Source organism: Anolis carolinensis, chromosome 5 (genome assembly GCF_035594765.1).
Source record: "Anolis carolinensis isolate JA03-04 chromosome 5, rAnoCar3.1.pri, whole genome shotgun sequence".
In the NCBI taxonomy this organism is placed as follows: Eukaryota; Metazoa; Chordata; class Lepidosauria; order Squamata; family Dactyloidae; genus Anolis; species Anolis carolinensis.
In genome coordinates, this window is record NC_085845.1 from 126651127 (window position 1) to 126670817 (window position 19691).

General features: G+C 38.7%; 1 protein-coding gene across 2 annotated transcripts in view; it reads left to right on the forward strand.

The window, feature by feature from the left end:
- tbc1d22a (TBC1 domain family member 22A) overlaps positions 1-19691 on the forward strand; it is a 195610-nt gene that overhangs the window by 5850 nt on the left and 170069 nt on the right. Inside the window, exon 1 of one of the 2 annotated variants that reach the window (XM_062982238.1) lies at positions 1807-1970. The exons of the other annotated variant lie outside the window; for it this stretch is intronic. Within the exon in view, the coding sequence (XP_062838308.1) occupies positions 1822-1970 (149 nt within the window). The 5' untranslated portion in view covers positions 1807-1821. Of the gene's footprint in view, positions 1-1806; positions 1971-19691 lie in introns of those variants that run through there. 2 annotated transcript variants of the gene reach the window in all.

Sequence of the window (19691 nt, forward strand, 5' to 3'; positions counted from 1 at the left end):
TTCTCTCACACCAGAAGCAATTTTCAGTTTATCAAGTCACTCCTGAAATGGAAAAGATATAATTATAATATAATAAAAGAATGTGCTGCAGGATGTTCTGCAGCAACATTTTTTTTTGCAGTTTAAAAACCTTTTTCCATGTTTTTATGATAGAGCCCTAGAAAATAATGACATTGATAAACTTAATAATAATAATAATTTTATTATTAAACTTAGGAACCAAAATCATAATGTTACATAGTGTAATATATTATAATATTATAATAATATATCATAACAATGTTACACAATTATAATAATATAATAAGTAGTGGTATTTCTCGCTCACTTTGCTGGGGCTCACGAAAAAGGTTTTCACCCTCAGTATGCCTCCTTTCCCTGGCTAGGCCACAGAGCCTCAGCTTTGTGTAACTCGCCAGGCCGAACTGAATGGCGAGGAGGCGGGCCTAGCCATGCCTTGCGGTCCTACCCATGTCGTTGCGAAAGGGAGGAGACTGCTTGGCCGTTGCTAGCGCTGTTGCTAAGGGGAGGAGCTGCCTGCTATGATGGTTGCTAAGGGAGGAGGTGGAGACTTCTTGGTCGTTGCTAAGGGAGGGGTGTACTGATTGGCCATTGCTAAGACAGATGTTTTTTTCCCTTCTCAGGTGTGACAGGTTTGTGATAGTAGGTATGTGAATACCTTAAAACACTCATCTATTCGAATGCTACATTGTGTCCAAATTTTGTAACACTCAGTGAAGTAGTTTGGTGTCTCCACAAATGGGCATTAAATTTTTATTTATATAGCTTGTCTAGCCAAGCTTGTTTATGTGTTGTTTTTGCTGAGACCTCATTTACTTCTTTTGTGGTGTTTCTGTTTCTTGAGTCATGGCAAAATAACAGTAATGAATAACAGACTTCATTGTAGCGAAATCCTTCGCTGCCACAATTTGGATCAATAAAATATTTTAACTTGATCTTATATAGACTAAACTACATTCCTTTTCTTCCACCTACTCTTTGTGCTACAAGTTACCTTAATGTTCTGGACATTTTCTCCTCAGTTCTGTCATTTCGAGTGAATCTGCTATTGTTAGGATTGTGGGTATGTAGAAAGTTCTTACTCTGTTCTGATGATGATGTTATGATTATTTATCTATTACATCGGTACAGTTGGCCTTCTATATCCATGGATTCTGCATTCACTGATTCAACCATCCACAGCTTGAAAATACTCCCCAAGTATATTCCTTGATTTTGTCATTTTTACTATATCACTGTATAAATGGAACTTGCAAATCTTTGGATTTTGGTATCCACAGGGGATCCTTGAAACAAAGCCAAGCAGATATGAAGGGTCTTCTGTACTCTGTTTTTCCTCCAAGTTGGCATATGTGGGTCTCCTCTTCACCAGATTATCTTCTGAACAGCAACTCAGTGAGGTAGATCAGACTGAAAGAGAGAGTTTGGCCCAAGGTCATTCAGTAGTTTTATAGATGAACAGGGGGAATTCATAGCTGAATTTCAAACCCCAGTCCCATTTACCAGTGTTTCTCCAGTTCTGAATTATTGTTTTTTATCTACAGATAGTAGACACACACTTCACACCCCTTTCAGAGCTGAGGTAGCAGCCCCAGAGTACTGTTCGTTCCAGCAAAGTGAACTGTGGATATCTGTCCCATTTAGCAGGGAATTCTTAGAAGTGTAGTCCAAAGATAGTAATTCTCTATTTCTCTGCCCTTTTAACCATTCCCTGTTGGTATTCAGATGAATGATCAGTAAGTGGGTCTTGGTGCAGATATTTAAATTTCCAGTAAAGTCCTGGAGTAATGCTATGTCAGGATGAATTATGGGAAGTTAGTCTTTTGCGTTGCCATCCTGAACAAATTGCTGTGCTCTCTTGCAGAAACAGCCACTAGCTATGCTCCTTGGAGACCACAGTCAGGTGTATGTGCCACTGCCATTGACAATTTCTTGATCAAACCTAGACCGTGAGTCATACATTTTATATGTTTAGCTTTTTTTAGAAGTACTTGTAGAAGGTCTCCTGCAAGTGGCAAAAAGACATCTATTTGCCATAGGACATGATTTTGCTTACATATGCATCTTGTATTTAATATGCTTAGTTTTGTGATTGGTTGCTGCAGAGGAGACACAGACTTAAATAGCAATCAGGCTTGTACATTACCTCTCAGCGTATCTCATTTGAGATGGGAACTGCCTTAATTTGAGGGAACACACATTCCCATGAATATGTTGGAATGACAACCTTCATTAAGCCTTCTCTAGTAATCTGTTTGTCTATGTTCTCATGGTTTCCTGTTTCCTGTATGTATGTTCTGGTGTGCAGCTTCCTTTACTCTATGGTTTTTGAGAAATTATAAAAGGGTCTGCAGACCACATTCCCTCTCTCACTCCTTTTGACTATGTAATCTGTTGATAGCTGTTTTGTTACCAGAGAGAGGCCCTAGCCGGCTGGCACAGGGAACCACCTCAAAGATATTTGAAACTGGACTAATGCATTTTTGTACCTGTGTATGCTGAACACATGAAAGTTATGAGGAAACCAAATATGTTATTTCCATCAAAGTTCTACTTCATTTTTGTCTCTTGAGTACATAACATGAATTTTTTTATGGGAGAGTACTTTTCTGAGCACTGATAAAAAACACTTCTAAACTTCTTCTGTTTTTATGCACTGTCAAATCTCCATTTTCCATATAGATCGGAGACTGCTGGTTTTCAGTCTAACAACTGAAACTATTGCCTAGCATACTTGTATTTGGTTGTATACTACAAGAGGAGATTCTGCTCTAAAGAGTTTTTGACTCTTCTCTAAAAGGTTATATTCTCTAATAGAATATCTAGTTTGATGCTAATTCTGCCCATCTAGACTTGGTATTGGATGTTATTGATCAGAAAGGAGAATAAAGGATTTCTTGTTCAATTATGCCTGGCTCAGAGAACATGGTTTTTCTGAGTTCTGGTATGGTCTTCCATGGTTTTGTCTTCACTGTTTACTTCTTTTATCCAGCCTCCTCATTCACTCCTGAGTTCTGATATGTCCCATGATCTCTAGGTCCTCACTTCTGGCTAATCTCAGACTCTTCTTAGTGTAGAACATGGGCATTTGGAATTCCCCAGCTACTAATGTTTTAAAGCTTTGTGCGAATGGCACATGTGGACAAAGGAGTTCTTATTTATGTAGAAATGACACTTTGATAGAACTTTCACTCCTGTAATTGGCCTAGATCCTTCCACCCCCTGAGTTTCTACACATGCCACTAGGCCTCATTTTTGGGTGCAATCAAGTTCAAAGAAATGATTCATAAAGAGATGGTTGATGACATCTTCAGATATCAGCAATACATTGCATTATCCAGTTCAGGTGTTGACAGGTCCAATCTTAATATTTCGCAGGGTGAGACAACGGCCTCAAGCAGCAAATGTGGAAACATCAACTTGCACATCAGCCTCTTGAGTCCTGCCACTCTTACTTGTTTTTGAAGGAGATAGTTGTCTTTACCACACTATTTGTGCTAACCTTTGGTTGTGGTGAAGCATGCTATCCATTACCAATATCAAAGTAAAGTTCATTTGACAGTCTAGTTGGCTTCTATTCATGGAATACAAGGGAACACCATATTGCCCATTACCTTGAGTTGCAAAATGTATTCGGCCAGCCGTGGCTGTAGACTGTTCCTTCTCTAATAGATACTAAAACAAGGCAAATCAGGGAATTATGCAAGGACACAAAATACACTCTTTTGGGAATGGACATATTGAGCTCATAGGATTCTTGGCTCTTTTATAATGCATTTCTCACTTTCAGCATTTTAGTGTGAGGAATTGCTAGGTTAGGTTATTTGGCAGGGTTTCTCCAGCCTTAGCAGAAAAAAGAATAAAATGAAAGAATGCCTGTGGTTCGCAACAGACCCTTAGGATGACTGCAGAGAGAAATTTACATCGTCTTCATATATTGAAAACAATTCTCAATCCTTTCCCGCTGATCAACAGGCAGAAAATGTAAGTGCATAAGAAAAATCCTTGGAGTAAGGAATGGCATCTTTCATACCGAAAGCTCTTTAGAACAATTTTTAGCCTTTCTTTAAAATAACATGATGATGATTGGAAATGGTCTCATCTAGGGAGGTGGAAAGCCCCTAAACACATTCTGATGGCTTGTCAAGAGGAATTCTTGGCTCCCAGCTTCTTATTTGTGCCATTCTCATTTTAAGTGAAAGGCAATTGAGGGAAAGTTATTGACATAACAGAGGTCTGGGAATGAATCCAGGAGATAATTTGCTTTCCTGTGGATGCAAATATCACACTCTGATATGATCCCCTGAGATTTCAGCAACAGCCTTTTTCCTTTTCAAAGCATGCAAGTGCTCTAAAGAGGCAGAATGTAAAGGGAATCAATACAGAAGTAACTGCTTATGGATTTAACAGGTTTTTTTTTTTATTAGAATCAGATGCTGTTTTTTCTCTCTTCAAGAAGCCAAGTGCATCTAAATTAATGTAGCCATAGGACTATTTCAGACTTGCATTCAGAAATGTTTAATTGCCCATCTGTCTAGCACATGCTTTAGCCCAACTTACCTATGTTAGTTGTTTGTGGAGTCGAATAAAGAAAAGAGAAACTATAAACGTATGTGAAACTTGTTGGTCTGGCAGCCTGGAGATTATTCCCTCTTGACACAATTATCAGGCAAGTGGCCTTTGTACAGTTCAACAAATAATAAAATACCTTGAATTGCTGTGCCTATAGCTGCTACCTTTGTATCAATATATGTAAAAATAAAACAACCTCTGAGGATGCCTGCCATAGATGTGGGCGAAACGTCAGGAGAAAATACTTCTGGAACATGGCCATACAGCACGGAAGACACACAACAACCCTAAAAATAAAATCTTTAGAGGATATTATGCTGGAATTTGCTTCCATTCTTTTTAGAGCATTGTTTTTCTGCTATTAATATTGTGGAGATTCTTCACAGCACCATAACAGAGCACTATTGCTGTCTACACAGCTAAGATTATTCTGTATTGTATTTGCATGCTCTCTGACTCCTGGGATGGCAAAGACTGAATTAAAAACCTCTTCTCTTCCTTGGTCAGCTGTTTTTAAAATGTTCCAATTTCTCCTTCTCCCCAACTTACCTCTTTAACTCCAACATGCTTCAATGGCTGCAGGCTCAATTCAAAATGCAAAAATAGTTTGGGTTCAATTTGGGGAGTGTGGAGGAAAGGAAAAAGGAAATCTTGCCCTTCCCAGTAGGCATAGATAAAGGTAAACTGCTACAGCCTGTTTTTCCTTATTAGTACTTTGATCACACCCTGCGATATATTTCCCAGCTTTTACCTATGAATTGTTGAAGGTTATGAGTTTGTCTATGGAAGGCCCATTCAGCAAACACGCTTTCCAGGGCTTATTAAAATATTCTGATAGGTAGGACCCATTTGTTTTATTGCTTCCTCTTGATTGTAGCAGGGTGATTTTGGAGCAGTTGCCTCCATATTGTCCTTGGTATAGTTTTGTATTTATGTTATTCAAAAGTAAATCACAGTGTAGTCAGCAAAGCTGAGTCCTTGATAAGTATAGAACAACCTCTGCATGTTCAAGACTAGTGTCCACAGTTTTATGTATATACAACAAAAATATATCCTTTCTATGACTTTTCTAAGACCTCCAGCATGGCTGTATGGTATTTTTGGCCCAGAGGTCATTCTTTCCAGGAGTGTTCACTATTATTTGTGGTCTACGGGAAGTTCAGGAACATATCCCCTGCAGATACAGAGGTAAGATTGTATCTCCAGGACTGCTGCCTTAATTTCGGTGTAAGTTTGTCTGAAGGATGAGAAAACATTAATTAATACCACTATACACTATACCACTATACAATTATTATAAAATTAAAAGAGGTGGAGAGAAAGAGGGAATTAATAATTTTAAAGCGTCTTCCCTCCTACTCCAACCCGAAAACTGATATTGTGACATTGAAGAAACACTGTTCAGGAGCCATGAAGACGTCGTCACAAATTCTTTAGCCATGGAAATATGTTACATATTTTTTTTTAGTACTCCACAGAACTGCATGAAATCATCAATGCAAATTTTGATAACAAGATTGATCCTAACACATTCTTAATGCCTCAATTTTTCTACATCAACAGCTGATTGGATTCAAATGTGTTCTTCAAGTGTCTCACCAGTATCAATTTACTGAAATAATATATTATTAAATTCTCTTTTAAAGAATGTACTATGTAGAATTGAGTGTCTTTGGGAAAGTATAAGAAGCTAGGCTTCTCTTTGCTCATAAAAGGTTAGTTTGTTGTTACCTTGTTTTTAAAGACTGAAAAAATGGACTATGTAGGAAGCATTGTTGTTTGTTTCTATTTTCAGCAATTCCATTAGCAGCATTTGAAAGGCAATCTGAAAAATTACCTGATTGCTAAATTAATGGCATTCAAGGGAAATGCACACTTTCATGATTAAATGGTGATTTATTTCAAACCAAAGGGAGGAATTGCAGGGTACTTTGAATGTTGTTGAATGAAAACTCCCACCAGACTTAGGCAGCATCATAGGGAGAGTGACAAAATCTCCATCCCTGATTTAAATGTTTTATCTTGCTGATGAAATGCAGAAAAAAATCTAATGTTTTGTCTCTTCGATGTCAAGTAACGATTGAGGTCGCAGGATGATTATGTCTAAAATATGATTACAAGTAAAATTGAACCTAAATGTTTTGAACGCATGCTGCTTATGCTAGAAATGAAGTACAGATGATTAAGTAGATCTCTTCATAAGATTAAAGAGCTAATCAATTGATCTTAGCAGGCTTTAGGTTTTCTATGTGAATTGAGGTTGTATTAGAGGTGGCTAGTAAATATAGAGAAGATGCTAATCCATAGTAATCCATTACTATTTCATACAATTTAATCAATTTATTCTATTTTTTGCTTAGTCTGAGAATGTGTTTAGTCCATTAGAGGCCTGTTTTTTCTCTCCCTACTTTTCCAGAATAAGCAACTTGATTAGAATTCAAGGGGAAGGTGTGAAGTGACTGAAGTTCTGACAGCCCAGTGATAAACTAAATGTTTTGCATTCTATGCAATTAATGATACTGATAGGCTACTCACTATCCTACCTTGACCTTATTGCTGCTTGCTATTTTCTTTCCAGTTAGGAGCTAAATATATTGAGAGACCAAGTATGGTCAAGTACACCAACATCTAAAATGTTAGGGCCTCCGGTGGCCTAAGGGATAAAAGCCTTGTGACTTGAAGGTTGGGTTGCTGACCTGAAAGCTGCCAGGTTCGAATTCCACCCGGGGAGAGTGTGAATGAGCTCCCTCTATCAGCTCCAGCTCCATACGAGGACATGAGAGAAGCCTCCCACAAGGATGGTAAAACATCAAAACATCCGGGCGCTCCCTGGACAACGTCCTTGCAGACGGCCAATTCTCTCACTCCAGAAGCAACTCCGGTTGCTCCTGACACGGAAAAAAAAAAACCAAACTAAAATGTTGAAAGCAATACATTCTGTAACAAAATGATTGAAATCCATTATCAGAGCTTCAGACAGATTGTACAGGCTTTCTTTTGATTTACTTTTTAAAATAATGTGCCTGTTTTTGCTGTACTGAACTGTTGAATGTGTATTAATTTATTTCAAAATTATATGCTTATAGCCCACTCTATATGTATTTACTTTGATCTATATACACATTGTAATGTGAGTGGCTCACTGTAAACTTTGGTGATAAGTTGCAGCCATTTTCAGAGAGATGGGATGCAGTTTATTGAGATATGGCCATGCCATGCATTGCTTTTGTAAACAATATCTCTTATATCCATGGGAATTCAACATAAGACTTAATAGTATTTCACCCTTGAGATACTAAAATCAAGACTATTCACTGGAAAAAAAGAAGAAAAATATATCTAGGTTGTACTGGAAAACTGGTAATATTTTGGGGTTTTCTTGGAATATAATCTTTGTTGTCCTATGGTAGTGTATTTATATTTAGCATTTTTATTGTTATTTTGGTTGAAGTAAAGTAATAAAAATAAGTATCAAGTTGACTATATTACTCCCAGTCGGTAAACATTTTATATTATGGTAGGTAATATCTCTTCTGCTGCAATGTAACCATTGGTATGTGTGCTTGCCTTGTAGCTCAGCTAAGCACAGCATCAATGGTTGCAGAGGGAAGTGATCTCAAGCAGGCTGGCACTGCCAACATGAACCTCTGAGGCAAGATACCAAAGAATGGTAGAGCCTCATCCCCAAGACTGTCCGTGAAGACTGCCTTTCATGACTGACAGATGCTCCATAAGAGTCTTGCACTGATTAGTTCATTGTATTTCTTCCTTATACAGTGATAAGTGTAAATATGATTGTGATCAAGATTTGAAGGAATGGAAAAAAGAGGCACCCCCCCCCCCCCAACTTACCTCTTGGCTGGAAGGAAGTTTTCCTGATTTTTTCCCCCATAGCATATTCTCATCCCCATTTCCATGTATACTCATGTATAAATTATCATCATGCATAGAATCATAGAGTTGGAAGAGATCTTGTTGGCCATCCAGTCCAACCCCCTGCCAAGAAACAGGAAATTACATTCAAAGCACCCCTGGCAGATGGCCATCCAGCCTCTGCTTAAAAGCCTCCAAAGAAGGAGCCTCCACCACAGTCCAGGGCAGAGATTTCCACTTCTGAACAGCTCTCACAGTTAGGAAGTTCTTTGTAATGCTCAGGTGGAATCTCCTTTCCTGTAGTTTGAAGCCATTGTTCCACATCTTAGTCTCCAGGGCAGCAGAAAACAAGTTTGCTCCCTCCTCCATATGACTTCCCCTCATATAATTATACATGGCCATCATGTCTCCTCTCAGCCTTCTCTTCTGCAGGCTAAACATGCCCTGCTCTTTAAGCCACTCGTCATAGGGCTTATTCTCCAAATCCTTGATCATTTTAGTCTTCCTCTGACACAGTCCAGCTTGTCAACATCTCTATTGCGGTGCCCAGAATTGAACACAGTATTCCAGGTGTTGGGAGCAGGTTTTGGTTATAACCTTTGGATGAGTCTCCTTGTGGAGAGAAAAATCAGGGTATAAATAACAACAACAAGAAGTAGAAGTTTGGGTCATCCCCCGAAGTTTAGGAATTTTTTTTCTGTAAATAAAATATTAAAAACATTCCTTCTTTCCCCGCTGGACCTGCCCTCTAACCTAAGGGCTTAAGATACCAATGATTCTGAGACATTTTACTCTCGATCTGCAAATGAGACCTGAGGTTAAAGGCAGGGCATAAGGTACTCCTGATTCTGAGAAGTCTCTCTCTCTCGATCTGCGAGTAGGCCTGAGCTTAAAGAATAAGCAGGCTGCAAGGCAGGCACTGAGGCAGGCAAGAGGCAACAAGCGGCAGGCAGGCAGAGGAAAGAACAGCAGCAAAGCAAACGGTTTTGTGTTGAATGTGTTGGTTTTGTGTTGCTTTTACTTTTGTTTTGCTGCTTCATTCGTGTGGGTATGAAACATATGAAACAGATATCGGGCCCTACTCTAGTAAATAGCCGCTTCAGGCATGTTACTACCACTGCCATTTCCCTGTCCAGGCATACATAGACCGGCAGGGGGTCGGTTCTGTGCTTTTTAAAAAGGTTTTCTCAGGATGGAGTAAACTCTTGCCTTTTCACCTCTCTATTCATAAAAGGCAATTGTTCCTTTTCTGATTAGTGTTAAGGTACAGTACTTACACTGACCTATGGTAATTCAACACCATTTTGGGGCTTTATTTTTTAAATAAAATTTCTAGATTTATTCATGGATGTATGGGGTAATGTTTTTCAGCACTTTGGACTTATAACTTTATTATTTGTCTGTTAAATAACTATAAATAAAAATACATTCCAAAACAGGTAAACCTTATCATGTGCTGACTGCCAGGTCCAGCTCTGTGTTAAAGAGGAAGGGAACCAAAAGTACCCCCTTCGTGTGCTTGTTCCCCCATTTGAGGGCCAGCATTATATTGTGGCAGATTCGGATAGGCAGTGCTGTAGCTGGGAAGGAGGGTTTCCTTATCTCCCCTCTCTCAGGCTCAAGGGAGGAAGAGTGTGCATCACCTCTTTCCCTTGTCCCTCCCAGCATGGCTCAGTCTGGAGTCTCCAAGGCAGCAACCACAGTGTGCCACCTGCTTGGTTGCTTACTTCATAACTTTGCAGTGACCCTGGATGGACGGTAACTAGTGATGCATTAATGCAGGGTCCTGGAATAAATGTGCAACATTATGAATACTATAGCCCTGCTAAAATCATGCAAAACTTTTTCTATGTCTACTGTAAGGCTTTGAAACGCCTTACCACAGAAAGCTAGACCTGTTTGCTCTCTGCTATCTCTCTGTCAGCTTGTAAAGATCTATTTTATTCACTGTTGGGGACTGTCCTTCCTTGCAGCAGAATTAGCTGTCCACTGGATAAGTGCTTTAGTTTTCACTTACTCATTTTTAAATTGTGTGTTACATTTTTAATGCTTTTCTCATTTTGTATTTTTGGATTATTTATTGTAAGCTACCTGTTCATGAGAGAAGGAAGGGCAGGATACAAAATGAATTCATGAAGGAATAAAACGAGCAGTTAGTCATTTAGCACTCCCAAAGGTATATCAACATGATAATCTCTTTTGTTTTATATTTATTATCATTTGTGGTTCCATAGTCTATCAGATATGACAGCCTGAATGTTTGGACCATCACTGATTTGGATTCTATCTAAGAAGAATCAAGGGACCAGTGAAGTATTGTCAGATAATGTGACACTTTCCAACCATTGTCACTTTTTGCAGTTATGCTGTTCATTCTTGTCTATAATTATATTTTTTTCAAATTTGTTTGGATTATTAATGTTTTTGTATGCATAACAATTTAGTCACTCGTTTGCATGAAATCTGGGTATGTTTATCTCTCTCTTTCCAACTTCCCTGTTGGGAATGAAAGTGGGATTAAAATTGGCTATAAATGCAGTGAATGAATAATCATTGACATCAGATTATTGGATGTGAATATGAAGAAAAATATTTCCGTTGACAAATTTAACTGAATAATCATGATCTCAGGTGATGTTTATAAGAAATTTGTCCTCTGTATCATCTGCTCAGCAAGTGGGACATGTAGAATGAAGAGTAACAATGCACAAAAGTGCCCAGATTTTAAGATGGACACTAAATAGTTGGCGGCTGCTGATAATGGAATGTTATGGGTTTTCAAAGTTTTCAAAAGTCTAAGGGGTGGATCTACACTGACCTGCTATCCTGGGGCCTAGATTGGCCTCAGGATGGATAACACAGGCGCCCACTTCTGCAGCAGTGGGATGTAGTCTTGATTGCCTCCCCCCCCCCCCACTCTGAATGTGGTTTGGCATTTCCAGATGACCACTCTGTCCCCTCTTGTTCTCAATGTTGCAGTGGTCTCCAGGTGTGACATGGATCCTACTGGTCAACTTTCACCTGCAGTGATGTTAGGCAGAACAATGAGGGGAGTGGGAAGCAAAGGAGTAGCCCCTCCTCCCCTGTCCCTTCTCTGATCACCCCGTTCCCTGGCCAACATCATTGCAGGTGAGGCCCAACTAGCAGGACCCATCCCATGCCTTGAAACTGCTGTGACACAGAGAATGAGCGGGGGGTGGGGGGGGGAGTAAATGATACCCTGTGTCCCCAGGCTGCTCAAGCTGGTGAAACACTGTATGGCAGTAAAAACAGTTGCAACCAGTTCTGTCTTGGTACTGGCCCAAATATTCACATAGGCCCAAAGTCGGGGGATACTCCATATTCTGGGCCAGAACTGGAGTATCCTCTGACTTTGGTCAACATGGTTCAAGACCGTGTTAAGGTGGTGTCACCCCACGTTACCCTGGATCACCTTTCTGCAGTGTTTGGCTGCTACAGAGATGATCTGGGGGCACGTTTGCCTTAAGTGGTTAGTGTAGATCTGCCCTAATTTATTTTTCTCCCTTGCAAATTTACCAAAGGCTTGAAATGAATCATCAGTACAGACTGGAGTTATATCTTCTAGCTGAACTATCTATATGCTAACAGTGAGCTTTTTCACCAATGCTTTTGCCTTCAAATTGTGCTGGAAGAAATCTCTTAACTGAAACAAAGTTAAGTCAAAATACATTTCTAAATTAATTGATTAAATTACTAATTAGTAGTTGTCAAATCTAAATAATATGCTCTGTACTAATTTTCACCTTTTGCAGCTTGAATAGTCAGGTATTATATGAGTTAATGGAAATCATGTTGGAACTGAGTAACTTTCACTTTGATTATTGTTCAGTTCATATTGAAATAAAGAAGATGACAGCTGGCTATGAAGTTGTCGGAATGGCTGATACAAGAATGCAAATGAATTCTGTTTTGCATAAAATCTGCAGAGCCAGGCTGTTTCTACCCTCTGCCTTTTGACATCTCAGCAGTATGCATGTTAGGCTGGTTTTCTTTCTAATTTCTTATAACATCAGATGGATGTCTAAGGGCGTTGGAAAGAGCATACACAATTAGCTGCAGTCAATTTAAACATACCTCAGAAGGATGAAGGGATGGAAGCATGTGTCTCTATAGATTGTGTTTGCAACTTGCCCTGACAAAAGAATGGCCTAGCCAGCTCCTGGAACAGCTTGATCTGTGCTGTTGGTGGCAAGAGAAACATTGTCCCCAACTAATGTCTATGGATCAAACCTCAGGAGCACAGAACTCCAGAAGAGTTTGCACCTCTACTGTTATTATGTGTATGAAGTCAGGAAATAGCAGCAGGTAGCTGCCATATCAGTGGGGCAGTGAATCTACACCAGATTTAAGATATAAAATACTGAACCCAGTTTGGGAATAGGGTTCATCACCTATTTCTTTTCTTTAGCATGTGAATTAAACCCTGGAGTGAACTCCCTGTTCCCATGACTCACTACCATTGCTATCAGGGAATACATCAGTAGTAACTCCCTATTTAGTGCACTGAACCTCTGTCTAAAAGACAAAATCTCTTCCAGAGCCCATAAGAATCAATGTACATACTTTGTTAGCAATCTTGAGATATAGTGAAAAGAAGCCAACCAGCAGCATGTATGTCAATGTTTATTACCAGAAAAGACACCAAAGTCCTGCCTAGGTACTTGTGCTGTTCTTTGTGGTACTGAAAGGCAAGGGGAGAGGAAGGTTGAGTGCTTTAGAAATGGGGTGCATTATAAATAAGATGCCTTGTTGGTGATGTTGGAATAGTATGGGATAATGAGTGGCTAATTTTTCCTAAATATATGAGTGGGTCTTGCTGTGGTCATGGATTCCCCTCTCAGAGACCTTATTTGCATCCCCATTTACAAAGTCAAAAGCTGAAGGAAAATTTCGTGAGTAAGAAAAATGTGCTTCTATCTGCCTTTTAGAAGGAATCTTGGGATGAAGAGGAATGTTTTGGAGCTTCATATTTTGAACTCCAAATTAATGAAAGGGACTGGAGGGAAAGGTGTGTAGGAATCCAACTGAGTGGGATTTCCACCTGAAAATAACAACAGGATAAAATATTTCTTGCTTATGTGAAGCACAGGAATAGGAATTTAGTATTAGGTAAATTGCAAAGTAAGATGTGGTCTGCCCAAGGCCCTTCAGTTTCCTGTTTCTTTTTGGAGCCAGTCAACTTTTCTTGGAAGGATGGAAACCCAGCATGAGGTCTTCTGTCATGTTATTTGTCACTAGCATCTGTATTCACAGGTATACTTTCCTGGAACATGGACATTTTGCTAAGCTTTGGGCACCTGCCCTGCTTTACAAAAGAGAGACCTCTGTTTGAAGAGCTGTCAGAGGACAGTCATGTTTGAAAAGTTGCTCAGTCCTTGTATATTCATTCTTAAAATGAAGTACCAGGATTGAATACTCCAGATGAACCCTGACCAGTGCAGACTATAGTTGAACTATTTTTTCCCTCAATTTGGAAATGATGTTTCTACCAACGCAGTCAAAAGTAGCATTTATTTTCTTTGTTATAGAATCATACTGCTGTTCAGTTTATGTTTGCAGTAATCCCAATGTCATTTTCACATGTAGTATCTATATCTGTGCATTTTGTGGCCTAAATGGTTTACATTGAATTTCATCTTCTTTATTTTTGCCCAAGTTTCCTGCTTATCTAGGTCATTTTAAATTCTTTTCCTATCTTCCAATGTGTTAGCCACCCCCCCCCCCCCATCCAGTTTTATATCATTTGTGAACTTGATATAGATTTTCCCACTCCATCATCTAAATCATCAATAAAATAGTTGAAGAGGAATGGATTTAGGGCAGAAATCAGAGAAACACCACTCGAGTTTAAAGTGCACCCATTAATGACTACTCTTTGAGCATGGTTTTTCAACCAATTGTGGATCAATCGAATGGTGTTTCTATCTATTTCATATTTAATCAGTTTGCTAATTAAAATATTATGGGGAAACTTGTTGAATACTTTACTGAAATATACATACATGATGTCCAAAGCATGACCATGCCCTATTAACCAATGGTCTGCTCAAAAGCGATACAAGGTTAGTTTGGCAAGATTTGTTCTTGACAAACCCCATGTGGCTCCTACTGATCACTGAATTGTCATTAATCTACTTACATCTGTATATCAATTTTTGTGAAATATAGACAGGAAAGCACTGTTTGCATTCAAGATATGCTCTGCTTACAGGCTTCTCATAAGCATCTGACAAGGCTAGATAAATATTTTTCTTGTTTCCTATATTTTATTCTTGCAAACTCTGTCTCATGTGGAAACAGAGAAGAGGAACTCCTCTGAGATCAGTTAGTTTTTATTCTTACAAATTATTTTCGTGGCTATAAGTGTGTTGCAGAAGTATTATTTTTTAATTCAGAGAGTTAAAGGTGTGCTCAGTTTATCAGACCTTTTGTCAGATAGTTATTTTGTTTCTGCTGCTAATTATTTTTATCCTTTCCAAAGTGATAAAGATGCAGCAGTTCGCAGTCACGGTGAATCATACTAGTATACCACCTACTTTAAAAGTTAGTGGAATGTCCACTGTTGTTTTCATTTAAAAAGTAGTTTGCAACCCTGGGTAAATCTGGAAAGGAATTTGAATGTTTGGTTTGGATGTCTCCTACCCGAAGGATTGCAGTACTTTCTCCACTATCTTTATGTCTCCTCTTGTGCCTTAAAATTGCTTAGTAAAAGTGCTTCTGGTGGCTCCAGACAAAGCTTTTATCACCCTATTACCTTGCTTCATTCACTGAATTTTACTGGGACTCTAGGCAACATTGTCCTCTGCTTGTAATCCTTCCTTGTTTTTCCACTATTTTTGTCTCTCTCTGGTACGCGAAAGGCCCATTAAAGAGAGAAAGATGGAATAGCTGCACAGTGCCTCCTAATTGCTTGCGTGTGGAGTCCTCCATCTGGAGCTACCTCTGTCACTGCAAATGACTTGAGAGAGCTTTTGTGGAGTTTGGGTAGTCATCAGCTCTCTACTGTAAAGTCTAGCACAAAAGACTGAACTGAAAACAGAGAGTAATATAATAATGATGTAGATGCCCTGTGAGTAAGTTCAAATCTAAGTACAACAGAAAGAAAAGACCATGGCACATATGTTGCTCCTGTGTAGGAAAAGCACCCAAGAACATTTCGTGCAATCTTTTTATATGTAAAGATGGGTACTGTCTAGCAATGTGATCTGTGAAATGATAGGAGATGAGAATATAGGTGAGCTGTTCTGCAATATTTTATCAAGTGGCTGATAGTCAGGGATAAGCTTATTGATTTCTTTCTTTAATTAGGTCTCTCTGAGCAAGTTGTCTTACCTTGCCTCATCTCACGTATTACGCTATCTGTTTCCTGGTTTTTGCCATACCCTATATTTTTTTATTCACACTATTGCCATGTCTAGGAATTTATATTGCTATGGTATTCAGATCTAAAGAGAGCAGTAAGGTCTTTCCCAAGCAAAGCTTCACTTGGAAGTGGCTTTCTGAATAGATACATTTGCAGCTACCTTCTCAACCAGCAGTACTTTGCTCCTGCAGTAACTTCTGCAAGAAAATATTGTACTGTCTGCTCTGCCAGCTCAGTAGGGAGTAACAGATGAGCTTGGTGCATCAGCTCCTACTGAGATGGAAGTACTTTACTCTTGAATTTAGTGCTAGGTAAATTGTCAGGTGTGCCATGATGGGTATGAATGTAACATCTCCTTAGAGTGATGTCTAGTTTTTCTATGGCCTCATACCGTTCCCAGAAACTGTGAGTTTTGTGTATATCTGTGAACTTTTCACAGTTCCAAGTTAGAGATTATTGAACAGAGGTTGGATGGCCTCCTCTCAGAGATTTTTCAGCTATGGATTTCAGGACTGGCAGGGAGTTGCACTAGATGATTCTGAGCGTTCCAAAATTTGAATGTATTCAAAGGAACTAGCACCAGTCCATAGAGTGCAAAGAAAAATGACAAGAAAATGCATTTTTGAATTGTTATTTACTTGAAGATGATTCTGAATCTCAATGTTGTAGTAAACCTTTCTCTTTCAGATTTTTCTCTAGCATACAAAGGGAACGTGGCTGTTGCAAGCTCCCTTGGCCATTCTTCTGTTCCAGGAGACTTAAATAACAAAGGAGCCTAGGCACTTCCTTGGATTATTCAAAGCATGAACATCTGATTCCTTTTGTGCTGTGGAATCTCCCTATCAGGCCCTAGTTTACCAACACATAAATAAACGTACAATAGAAGCATGTCTCACTATGCTGGAATACAGTTGAAGGAGAGCAAATTTTCCTTTCCTGCATTGTCATTCCATTGTTCTAAATTATACACGCTCTTATAAACTCAATGCATCTTCAGAAATCCCCTTTGTATATTCAGTGAAGCTTACATAGGCTAAATTTTCATAGGATGAATAGCACGCAACCTCTGTTATTCCTATCTGTTAGTACAATGAATGAATGAATTCACATGAACCGTCACAAATTTACGTACATATAATGTAAATAGTGGACAGCCAACATATGTATGTTTCCATTGTAGGTTAATTTATTTCTGGGTGAACGAAAACAGTGCTACTTAAGCTAACTGATGTGAGGGGCTGGCATTTTTTTTCCCAACTGTCCCTAGGATGGTATCATATCTGTGGCAATTGGCAAAAATTATTTCTTTCCTCTTTGGAATTCCTCCAGGGACCAGCAGCTGCTGAGTTGTACATTGGCACCAGTCTGTGGGCTACCATTTTGAGTAAGTGTGCTAGACCAACCCATCTTCAAGTAATCATAACTTAACCCACTTGTGTAATGAAGATACATTGATAATAGCTTTATTATTTGGAGAAGCAGGAGAGATGTTTGGGATTCTCCTGTCCCATTTTTAAACGTTTGTATTTTGATTGCCCAATGTTACTCTTTTGTACATTTTGGATTGTGCTGCATGGCCAACACAACTACCTCTTAATATATTCCCCAAGCTCTGTTCATCTCAGTATTACATTCACCTAAAATAGCACCCTTGAAGATCTACAAATCACTGTTTTGGATGATCTTCTAACCACCAGGCACAACAATATTGTTATAGATTTGTTGTGTAAACCAACTGATACTCATTTACATTTCAGCTGGAATTCCTACAATACCTATCATATTGAAAAATCAAAACCATGTATAGTTTAGCCTCAGGACTCAATGCATATGCAAGAATGAGGCTACCTCCTAACAAAGAATCTAGGAACTAAAACGTGACCTGATTCAAAGATGATCTCCCATCTTTTATTGTAGGCAACTGTATTCAAGAGAATGTTTCATCTACATAAAATGAAGCAATACAATGTTGCTAAAGCTATCAATAAGCTTCTAATTGTTGCTTTCTGCTAGCCATCTGCTCTAAAGAAGTTATCATTGAAAGCTGCAATTGAAATTCTAATAGAAAATCCTGGATCATAGCATTGCACAACCACTCATTACATCACTTGTACATATCTGCATGAAACCATATCTTTTAATAGGAGAAACATAGGCAAATGCTTAATAAGTAAACAAAATATCACCTGCAATTCCATCAATGTCACACATGAGATTAAATGCCAGCATCCCAGATGAAGAAAGGGATGATAATAATAATTATTATATACCCCGCTTTATCTCCCCCAAAGGGAGAAACAACTCTGATTGTACGAATAATTCAGGAACTATAAGTAAATTATCAATTCCAGAAAGTTGGAAGAACCTGTTGCTAAATATTTTAATTATTAGGATGATATCCTTTCCATAATAGCTATATTTTAATAAAGAATCCTGTGATCCAGCCATGCTTGAGAAAAGAGAAGACTTCTGGGTATAAAGATTTACAACTGGATTTAGAGGACAATACTGCTCTTACCTCTGGCTCCATCTGTTTAATCCGATTTGTATACTCTTGAGTATTCCAGAACTACCTCTGGGTCCTGTTTATGTTTCTGTGAGCTACATTGCAGAAGGTAGAAGCCAGATGTTTGGTGCTTTTTATAACAGGTTTTCAATATTTTTATTGTATTGAACTCTTCTACTAGAAAACAGTTCTGTTGAGGGATCACCTACAGTGTGTACATACGTGCTTTTGTCAATCTGTGTATGCCCTCAAGTTGCTCATTAAACTATGGCAATTTCATGCATTTCACAGAATTTTCTCAAACAAGGTATGCTCAGAGGTGGTTTCCCCAGGTTCTTCTTCTAAAATATAGCCTGCTCACCTGGTATTTGTTAGCTTCCCATCCAAGTCTTAACCATGGCTTATCTGTTTAGCTTCCAAGATCAGGTGGGGTTTGGTACCTTTGGGGTGTTTAGGCAGTGCCTGTGTTTAGACAAGATTAATTTGGGAGGGCTATGCCCCCCTCTCTCTTTTCTGGATTCCATGGTAACTATCTGGATTGTGAAAAATGTTGCAATGTTTACAAAACTCCTAAAAGCCAAGTAAGCAAATTTGGTGAATTGTGGTTTCTTATTGGTGACAAAGACCTGTGACCTCACAGTATGGTCCCCATCTTTCAATATGACTCGATGAAAGTGTTACTTGAAAGTACAGTAGAGTCTCACTTATCCAACATAAACTGGCCGGCAGAACGTTGGATAAGCGAATATGTTGGATAATAAGGAGGGATTAAGGAAAAGCCTATTAAACAGCAAATTAGGTTATGATTTTACAAATTAAGCACCAAAACATCATGTTATACAACAAATTTGACAGAAAAAGTAGTTCAATACGCAGTAATGTTATGTTGTAATTACTGTATTTACGAATTTAGCACCAAAATATCACGATGTATTGAAAACATTGACTACAAAAATGTGTTGGATAATCCAGAATGTTGGATAAGTGAGACTCTACTGTATATATATACATAGATTGTATCTGAATTTCTATCCCATGTAATATAAGTTGTAATTACTGAGAAATAGCTATCTAACCTAGATTGGGGAGCATCTGTAGAGATTGTTGGACGTAACTCTCATAGTCTCTCCCCATTTGCTAAAGCTGATGGGAGTTGTCGTAAGATCCACACTACCCCTATCTCTGCTCCAAAATACTCAGATTATTCTAAGCTGGGCATTTCAGTGGCATGATAGCTATAGACAACCAGATGTCCCAGATCATAGATTTGATACTATTTGATTACCATTTTATTTCTGTGAATAATTAGTATTACTGTTTTTGTTTAGAGAATCC